The sequence below is a fragment of the Apteryx rowi genome, unplaced genomic scaffold (genome assembly GCF_003343035.1).
Source record: "Apteryx rowi isolate R43461 unplaced genomic scaffold, aptRow1 scaffold_202, whole genome shotgun sequence".
Lineage (NCBI taxonomy): Eukaryota > Metazoa > Chordata > Aves > Apterygiformes > Apterygidae > Apteryx > Apteryx rowi.
Window position 1 is genome coordinate 1 of NW_020448331.1, and position 9,288 is coordinate 9,288.

Genomic DNA, 9,288 nt, shown 5'->3' on the forward strand with positions numbered 1-9,288 from the left:
GCGGCGACGCCTGCGCGCCTAGCCCCGTGCAGGGCCGGACTTCCGCTGCTCGTGCCCCCGTGCAGCCGCCCGGGGCCGTTTCTTCGCTCCTATCGCCCGTGCCCGGTTAGCGAGGGAGCTCTGCCGTCCCGCGGCAGCTGGGCTGTGCGCACACGGTGGCACTGAAGCATGCAGGCACAGCGGTGCTGTCGGCCGGCCAGGCGAGGAGCTGGGGGCACGGAGAAGCCCGGCTGCTGGCCTCTTCCCCAAGGCAGCCTGCTGCTCCGTGGCTCTCTTAGCGAAAGCGTCCCGTGCGGGCTGCAAAGCCCTTCCAGCRCGTCTGACTCGCCCCAGAGGCCCCTCTGCRCCCCGCTGGGCTCYGGGCCCAGCCTGCGTTGCGCCCCGGGCACAGGCTCAGCGGCTTGCCCACGTGGAAAGCTGCTGGCACCAGCCTCCACCCCCGTGTCTAAAACCTGGCTCTGCGTAGAGAAGGGGAGAGTGCCCAAACGCAGCAGGTTGTTCACCTGGACTCTGCAGCCTTTGCTGGTGGTTTGACTGCTGCCCGGGTAGCCACAGGGGCTGGAGCAGCCAAACGCAGCCCCGGGATGCTGGGCTGGGGAAAGGCTTGCTGCTTTCTCCGTAACACGCGGTTTCCTTCCAGAACCGGAATCCCTTAGTGGCTGTGTACTATACCAACCGGGCCTTGTGTTACCTGAAGATGCAGCAGCACGATAAGGCGCTGGCAGACTGCAAGCGGGCCCTGGAGCTGGACAGCCAGTCCGTGAAAGCTCACTTCTTCCTGGGGCAGTGCCAGATGGAGATGGAGAATTACGACGAGGCCATTGCAAACCTGCAGAGAGGTGAGCGGCAGCGGCCCGCAAAACGGGTGCTGAGCTGTCACTGACGCGGAGAGGCCACCAAGACCTTGCCCGCTAGCAGGGCGCTACTGCGGGCAAGATACAAGCCGTTCTTAGCTACTTGGGACCAAGAGAGATGTTTCTCCCCTTAAAAATGCAGCTGCAAGTGATCCGCTGTCTGCTTGCAGAGCGGGTATCTGCATTTGGGTAGCAGAGGCAAAGGGAAAGGAGAGAAATTGGAGTTGCGTGCGGTCACGTCCCATTACTCCTGGGAGGAGTGGCTGGAAGGCTAGCTGGGACGCAGGCAGGCGGGAGGCGTATTCCCTTACCAGGTAATGAGAGCTGTGCCCACGCTGCAGCCGTTGCCTTCCGAGCGGCTTAGAAAGCCTTGCGCCAAGCAGCGGCCCTGTGGTGGCGGTTGGCGGGGCCGTAGCCCCAGGCCTGCCCCCTTGTTCTGCGCCTGGCGGCACCGCCGCGCCAGCAGGCAARATGCTGCTGTGCCCTCTCCACCCTTCCTCCGCGAAGGGGCCGGCGGCGGGCTGGCAAGAGGGGAATCGGGGGTGGCTCTGCCTCGTGGGCCCGCACGCTGCTCCTGCTTCGGCGAGCTTCCTCGCCAGCGCTAAGAGGCCCGTACTCTCCCCAGCCTACAACCTCGCCAAGGAGCAGCGGCTGAATTTCGGGGACGACATTCCCAGCGCACTGCGCATTGCCAAGAAGAAGCGCTGGAACAGCATCGAGGAGAAGCGGATCAACCAGGAAAATGAGCTGCACTCCTACCTGACGAAGCTCATCATGGCAGAGAAGGAGAGGTAACGGGGGCCGGAGCAGCCGGGGCACCCCCCGGTTAGGACCTCGGAGCAGCCGCTGCGGGAGGCCCCGGCGGCTGGGAGCCGTGCCACGGCTCGGGGCAGCACAGCACAGGGCTGCGGCAAGCTGAACGTGGGCAGTGGGAAGCAGCGAGTCTGCGGGCCTGTGGACACCGGCCTGTCCCAGTTGCTCTGGGAGCCAGTTCTATCCTTGCACAAGCCCAGCTCTGGCCTGTGGGCTGAGCCCTAAGGCGTGGAAAGAGGGGTGCTGTGCGTGTGATCCTTCGTGGGTGATACATGTAGGGGGTGGGAAAAGAAACAAGCCCCTGAAAACATCTCCTAGTGCCATGAAGCTAAACCGCTGGGGCTGTCCAGGTGTGTGGGCAGTGCCGCTGCCTTCCTGGAAAGGCCAGCCCTAGAGCTGGGTTAGCGTGGGCAGGGAAGGCAGAGATGATTTCTTTTCACTGTGGCGTTTCTTGCTCCTGAGCTCTGCGGTGACTTCTCCCACCTCTGTCGTAGGGAGCTGGCTGAATGCCAAAAGACTCAGCAAGAAGAAAACGCGGATGACAGTCGGAGCCGAGCTCAGCTGGCCAACATCGAAGCCAAACACGTGAGTCACATCTCCCCTCTCTGCATGCGTGAGCCTCGGGGAAGAGCCTGGCCTTGGGGGTGTCCCAGGCAGTGGGCCGGGGGAGCGTGCCGGCCCCTCCTCCTGCGGGATGCACGGTGAGACCGGGAAGCGCTGTGGAAGCGTTTGCAGGGTGGTGCTTTGCCCTGGCCGGCTGCAGAGCCTCTTGCAGCCCCCGGGCAGCCTTGGGAAAGGCCGGGCTGCAGCCGCTGCCTGACCCTCTGCTGCGGCTCGGGGAAGAAGCTCGGGGGCTGCGATGGCAATGGCAGAAGTCGAGAGACGCCATTTCGGTGTGCGCCCCCCAGCCGAGCGGAGGCAGGGGGGACTTGGCGATGCAGCCGAAGCTTGACCCGGCAGCCCGGAGCAGCCGCAGCGCGAGTTACTGCTAGGGAGATCGGGGCTGTGCGCGGCGGGGCCCTGAGGGCGCGCGCTGCGCATAGCGCTGCCACTACCTTCCCTTGCTGGGGTGCCCCGGCCGGAGCAGGGGCTTTCCAGCGTTTGTTTTGGGGCTTGTCTTCTCAAAAGCTGCTCTAGCAGCACCACGAGCTGCTCTTGCTGGACTCTCGTCCCCATTTGCGCGTTGCTCCGTGACAGCTGCCCTGCGCTGGCAGCCCTTCTCGTCCGCGCCCCGGGCGCCTGGCAGCCGAGCGCGGCGCCTGCTTGTCGGCGCGTCTGTGCTCCAACAGATGTTGTACCTGTTGGTGCCTCGGTGGCAGTGCAGTGCGAGCGGCTCCCGCCCCCTCAGCCACGTGCGTACGGCCACGCGTGGGGCTGTGCGCTGTCTCAGAGCAGGGGACTAATCCGAGGGTAAAAATAGCCCTGCAAAGGAAGGTTATTTTTAAGCTGGATCACTTCTACCATCCAGTGCGGCTTGAAGCCGCGCAAATGGCGGTGTGACTCAGCTGAGGGCTGTGAGTGCAGACGGCAAGGTGGCACCGCAGGGGCTGCTGGCCTGAGGAGCTGGSACCGAACCTCTGGCCCGTGCTGGCACCGGGGCGGCACCGCTGCCCGCTGCGGCCTGCTTGCCCTGCGGGAAGGCGCTTCCCTGGAGCTGCGCTCCGGGAGGCGCTAGGATGYGGAGCCCCCCGGCTTGCCGTGGGGCCCAGAGCATCCATGGGCTGGGAAGCATCCGGGCTCTCGTACTTCCCGCAGTGCCTGCTGCGCTCTCCCTCAGCACAAAGCTGCTCTCTTTCAGGACAAGTACCTGGCGGACATGGACGAGCTGTTCTCCCAAGTGGATGAGAAGAGGAAGGTGAGAGCGCGCCGGCGTACGTGCGCCTTGCTGTTCTGGCAGAGTGCTCCCAGTCTAGAGCCGCTCGCTTGAAACACGATTTAGTCCACAGTACCACGGTGAAGCTGTGGTTTGAATCTTCACCCCCTTCCCTCCTCCACCTCCTTCGGAGGCAGGCGGGGGTCCCAGGCTTGCGGAGAGTTTGGGGGTCCCTCTGCAACGGCTGCCTGCGCCCAGAGCAGGAGCTGAGCTGATGCCGGTGCCAGAGCCGGGGGGGCTCACACATTCTGCATCAGTGGCAAAAGGAGAGGCTTTAATGGGACTAGTTTTAAGGCCAGCTGGAGGGGCCAGGAAGCCTTGGGATGCGGAGATGTGGAAAGCAGCTCCTGGTGAGCAGTGGAGAGAGGGAGCGTGTGCCAGAGGTAGCGAGTYCCCCTCCACGCTGTTGCTGCAGCTCTTCGTCCACTTACACCTTCACCAACACCTCTCAGCTCTTTTTTTTTTTATTGCTGCATTCACCCAGCATCTCCTAACCCCAGCTCTGCTTGTCTTGAGCCAGAAGCGGGACATCCCAGACTACCTGTGCGGGAAGATCAGTTTTGAGTTGATGAGAGAGCCCTGCATCACGCCCAGCGGGATTACGTACGACAGGAAGGATATAGAGGAACATCTCCAGGTACCACCAGGCCGGGGAGGGYGGGAGAGCCCTGGGCATGGGGCAGTGACCTGCTCAGCTCTGCGCCTGCTTCCTGGGACCTTCCTCATGGAGGAGGGCACCACAGTCATCCTCTGTCCTTCTTCTCCCTGGGGGGGTGCTGGCTGTGCCAGGCTCAGCCTTGAGCACRAAGGCATCTGTCTGCCCACGTGGGCTGATTTTGAGCAGTCAGAGCTTGAAAGCCTTCAGCGGGTTTGGGCCCGGGTTCCTCCCAGCGCTGCTCCCTGCTGCGGTGCCAGGGCAGCGAGGCGGCAGCATTCACACTGGCAGGMCCTACCCGAAGCGCAGGGGGCTGCTGGCGGGTGTCCGCAGAGCGCAGCCTGCGGCTCATGCCTCAGCTCACTGTCGTCGTGTTGGGAGACATTTACAGAGGCCGGGGGTCTCCTTCCATGCTGCTCTCRCCCTTTGCACTGCAGCAGCAGAAACGCCTTGGCTTTGCGAGCCCGAGGGTGTCTGCGTGTTGCATTAGACCATCRAATTGGGACGCAGGGCTTCCCTGGGCCGAGCTAGCCTTGCGGGGGCCGAGCTTGCTGGCTACGTGGAGTAACCAGTTCACACACAGCTCTTCCCTTGCAGCGCGTGGGTCACTTTGATCCTGTGACRCGGAGTCCTTTGACCCAGGACCAGCTGATCCCCAACCTTGCTATGAAGGAGGTGATAGACGCGTTCATATCAGAAAATGGCTGGGTAGAAGATTATTGACAGCCAAGGGGGCGAAGCTGGCCCGCCTGGATTCTCCCTGCCGCTCCGGCAGCACGGGCGCGCTCTGCTGCAGACTGCTCTCGCTGGGCTGGCACCATGCCTTACTCACTTTCTGTCTGTCCCCCTCCGCTCTGGGTGCCCAGAGACCCATTGGCAACGCTGGGCTAGGGTACGCTGTCATCTCCCCTTCCCAAAGGAACCGCAGCGGGCTGGACAGGCAGGAAGGCTCCCCGGCTCCCTTCTCCACTGGGTCCCCGGGGCAGGGTGGGCAGGAGCAAGATGGCCTTGGCTGGGGYCCGGGCCGGGCCGAGGAGGGGGGCACTCGGCTCGGCAGGAACGCGGCACTTGGAGGAAGGCCTGGCTGATGGTTTGGAGAAGRAACAGTGGCTCGTTGTGGTGGCCCGGAAGGTCTAACCAGCATCTTCATCGCCCAGAGAGAAGGGACCCTCCTCTGCTACGGCAGCTGACAATCTCCAAAGAACGCTCCGCTGCCCTCGGCGCGAGCCCTGCTCCGGGGAGGCGCTGCAGCAAGAGCCCGGCTCTGTGACGGGTGAGGAGCTTGCTTGGACGAGCACTTGGTGCTCCCCGTGCTGATCTGGCCTGGTCCCCTCTCACTGTACATAGTTTGTTTCCTATTCATTCCATCTCCTGTCTGTCCAGTAGTATTGTGTCTTACTGTAAATAGCCACGTGCCGGGGATGGGAGAGCGACCTATACTTTACAGACACTGACTTGCCTTTGGGCTTTTTCTGGGAAACCACTGCCCCTTGGCTGGAAGGGGTTGTCCTCACCCTTCCCCTCTCCTGCCAGCCCTGGGACTGTAGTTGCCCATGAACAAGCGTCCAGGTTAAAGTTCATATTCCTTTTAATTAAATCCCTTAAAAAGAAAAAAAAAAGAAAAAAAAAAGTCTGACTGAGGCTACAGTTGTGGGAAGTTTCGCTGTATCGTTGGCCTATAGCCTGCCTGGCTTTTGAGCACTCTCTGGAAGTTTGCCAACGTCAATAAATAATTCAGCAATAAATGTGAAAAGAGCTTGAATGTTTCATGATTGCAGCCATCTCCAGCCRTAAAAGGCGGGAGAAAGCAGGTCACCTTCCAGTTGTGCCAGACCTCGGCCCCTACGGAGGTAACGGCTGCCACCATGTCCCTTGGGGGCCGGCAGTGGGTGATGCCTGTCTCCCATCACTGGTATCACGTGGGCCTGGATTTTGCTCTGATGCATTTGAGCTTTTTACATCCAGCCCTGGTACAGCCACCTACATACAGACACCGCAGCTCCCCTGGGACTCCCTCGGCCTGGAACATGGCTSGTGCATGGCGCAGGAGCCCCTGGGAGGCGCGCGGGCCCCAGGCTGGGCTCCGTCCTCAGAGAGGAGCCGAGCCGTGGCCCAGATGATTGAATCTGGCCAGGCTGCCGTGGCGCTGCCTCGTGGGACGGTTGCTGCAGCTGCTCTCCGGGCACTATGGGAGGAGGCTGGCAGGGCGGACGAGGGCCTGGCTGCCAGCCGAGCTAGCGGAAACCAGCAGCAGTTGCTGCTGGGGGCTCGGGGCTGCTGGGGAGGGCAGGGTTGGGGAGCTACAGCTGCAGCTGCCAGATCTCTGCCCACCTTCAGGCAGAGCAGAGCCGCAAAGGAGGGAAATAATGTTCTGGCTTGTGAAGCTGAGTCAAGGCACCAGGCTCAGGCCTGGCTCCCTTCACCCTTTGGCGTAGTATCATAATTCAAGCTCAAGGAGCAGGCTTTCCTGCCGCACCCGGTGTGCAGCCCTGTGAGGGGCCTGCCTCTTCCACAAAGCAGCTGCGCCCAGCAAAGGCCATTTAACTCCGGTATCGGGGCACAGAGCAAACAGCTGCAGCAGCTCACGAGCAGAGACCCACCCTGCCCTCCCGCTGGCTGCCTGGGCTGGGGAGTCCCACAGCTCCTGTCTCTTTTTCCTGCACTTTGGTAGCTGGGATGCAGCAATACAGGAGGAGCTAGGACAGAACATAAATTTTAATCCAAGGGGGAGGAAGGAGAACAGTAAATACCAGAACTTCTTCAGGTACTTGGTCCCTACACCAGTATTTGAGCAGGGGGTTGCTGGCCCTGCCCTTCCCGCACAGCTGCAGGAGCCGGAGCTGCCGAGCCACCTCCACGGAGCTGATCGCTGCTCTGGTAGAGCCAACGTCACAGTCACGCTTGCCGCATACGGGACGTGGCAGGGAAGAGGGCAGCGTGTCCTTGGGCACGGGGCTGGGCCTGGCTGCAAGAGGTGGTGCCTGGCGGCAAGTGCCGGCAGAGCAGGCTGCGTTCCTGGCTCTACCCTAGGAAGGTGGAGATGAAGACGCTCGTGTCCAGGTTGAGCGTGGCGTGCCACCAGCGGTCTGGGAAATACAGGACCTGCGGGGAGAGAGCGGGGGGCTCCCACTGGGTCCTGCCTTCTCAGGGGTTGTGGGGTTCAGCAAGCAGCAGAGAGGGGGAGGAACCCCATGCTCCCTCTCTGCCTGTCTCTGAGCTCCATCAAGACACCTTCCTGCTGGATGCTGTTCCATTTTCCTGGCCCCGGGCTAGGCCCTGGTGCTTGCAGCGCCACGAGGGCGGCCGCTGGCTCCGAGTGGCATGAGGGGCCTCCTCTTTGCCCCGGCCATCACTTTCGTCCCATGCAAGAAGCAGATGATGTAGGGCAGGAGGGCTGCACCCCGCATCCTCCCCCCAGCCCCAGGGTGCTGGGCGAAMCCCGCGCGCCTCCCCAGCGGGACCAGAGGCGCAAACCCAGCAGGGTGGAGAGGGGCTGGCAGCACCACGGGCACCTCACCCTGCTCGCCAGGCCCTCTGCGCTCCCTCCCCAGCRCGGCTGGCTCAGGCTGGGCGCGGGACTCACCTCCCCGGGGTGGATGGTGCACTCCAGCGGCCGCTCCCCCGGTGGCAGAGTGGGATACGTGTGATGGAGCCAGGCCAGCGTTGTCTCGTTGGGGTGGAAGTGAGGCGTTTTATCYGGCGGGTACAGAAACCAGCGCTGAAAGACAGGGAGTCTCAGCTCAACGGTGACTTCCAGCTCCTCCTTCACTCCAGCTGTCAGGAGAGATCCACTTTTCCTTCCCCGCCTTACCACCAGGGCTCCACTCTCACCTTCCTGCCGAAGATCACCTCTGAGTAGCCGGGGCCATGCCAGTGAAAGGGAACACCTGAGCCGACGCCTACAGAGAGTGGGGAGGGAGGTGGTGCTGGGAGACCCCCCCTTTCGCCCAGCCACAGGGCTGCCAGCGCCCAGAGGGTCCTGCACCTCGTGCTGTTGCCTGTGGCCTGTCCCAGCACTGACCTGCGATCCCAAAGCTGTAGGCACCTCTGGTGCCCGGGATGCGGAAGGGAGGAGGCACGTACTTCTGGAAGAGCGGGCCCCACTCGGTGAAGTTGTTGTCCCCAAAGAAATAGAGGGTGTCTGTGGGGGAAGGAAGCGGGTGCATTAAGGCTGGCGAGGCCCAGGGTGCTGGCTGGAGGGAGCGGGTGCGTGGGACCTCGCTACCCACCGCTGCCCAGCGCGGCCGGGTCCTGGGGCTTCAGCAGATGTTCCACGTACTCCTGGAAGGGCACGTCCACTGCAAGGCAGGAGCAGAGCTGAGACAGAAACACCTGCCCCACCAGCCAGCCTGGCTGAAGGCACCCTGGGGCGCTGTGTTTCCGGCGGGGAGCTGCCCCCCGYGGTGCGACCACCCAGCCTCACCTTTGCGGTAGGAGTAGGTGTTGGCCGTGCTGAGGCGCACCAGGCGGTCGCCGAAGGCGCCCAGCAGCTTGTCCTTGGTGCAGAGCGCCTGGAAGACCTGCGAGGGCGCCGCGGGCGTTAGGGCGCCAGCTGGGATGGGGCAGGGACCCTGCAACCTCCCCCTCCCAGAGAGGGGCCAGCCAGGGAAGGGGTCTTAGGTCCCCACGGCAGGGCACGACCACAGCCCACCCCAACCCACCCCCTGCTGACCCAGCCCAGCCCTCCCGGCCCCCCACGTCCCCTGCCCGCCCTGCGCCCCCCGGTCCGCCCGGTGCAGCCCCCCGGCACTCACCGAGTTGTCGGTGGCCCCGCGGATGATGACGGGCCGGGAGAAGGCGAACCTGGGCGGCACAGAGAGAGCACACCGGGGGTCTCCCTAACGGGCCGGCCCCCAACCTCCCGCCCGGGGCACCGGCTGTCTCTCCCCCCCCCCCCCCCCCCCCCGGGACCTACCCCCAGCCTCCCACCGGGGCAGCCCGTGCCCGGGGCACCGGGGCCTGACCCCCTATCCCCGGCCCGGGGCACCGCGGCGGCCCGTACCGCTGGAGGAAGCGGGGGAAGGTGAGGGAGGCGTCGGCCCGCTCCACGGTGCACCGCTCCTCCTCCGGCAGCGCGCCCGCCGCCCTGCAAC

The 9,288-nt window shown here is 63.8% G+C and overlaps 2 protein-coding genes across 3 annotated transcripts in view; one reads left to right on the top strand and one right to left on the bottom strand.

Annotated features, from left to right (window-relative positions):
- Positions 1–40: 40 nt before the first annotated feature.
- STUB1 (STIP1 homology and U-box containing protein 1) lies at positions 41–5,948 on the top strand. Of its 2 annotated transcripts, none has more exons than XM_026063875.1 (6): positions 41–839; positions 1,480–1,645; positions 2,162–2,252; positions 3,466–3,522; positions 4,025–4,177; positions 4,793–5,948. In XM_026063875.1, exons 1-6 carry the CDS (start codon positions 698–700, stop codon positions 4,916–4,918), a joined length of 735 nt encoding a protein of 244 aa, XP_025919660.1. In that variant the 5' UTR covers positions 41–697; the 3' UTR covers positions 4,919–5,948. The 2 variants fall into 2 exon arrangements, with proteins under 2 accessions (XP_025919660.1, XP_025919661.1); XM_026063876.1 differs by having other exon boundaries at positions 49–839; positions 4,061–4,177.
- A 943-nt stretch (positions 5,949–6,891) lies between these two features.
- The window catches only part of JMJD8 (jumonji domain containing 8), a gene marked incomplete at its 5' end in the record, with an annotated part of 3,168 nt that continues 771 nt past the window's right edge, over positions 6,892–9,288 (bottom strand). Inside the window, 7 exons of the mRNA XM_026063885.1 lie at positions 6,892–7,297; positions 7,779–7,913; positions 8,027–8,094; positions 8,217–8,336; positions 8,425–8,493; positions 8,619–8,715; positions 9,198–9,281. Of these exons, the coding sequence (XP_025919670.1) occupies positions 7,217–7,297; positions 7,779–7,913; positions 8,027–8,094; positions 8,217–8,336; positions 8,425–8,493; positions 8,619–8,715; positions 9,198–9,281 (654 nt within the window). The remainder of the gene's footprint in view (positions 7,298–7,778; positions 7,914–8,026; positions 8,095–8,216; positions 8,337–8,424; positions 8,494–8,618; positions 8,716–9,197; positions 9,282–9,288) is intronic.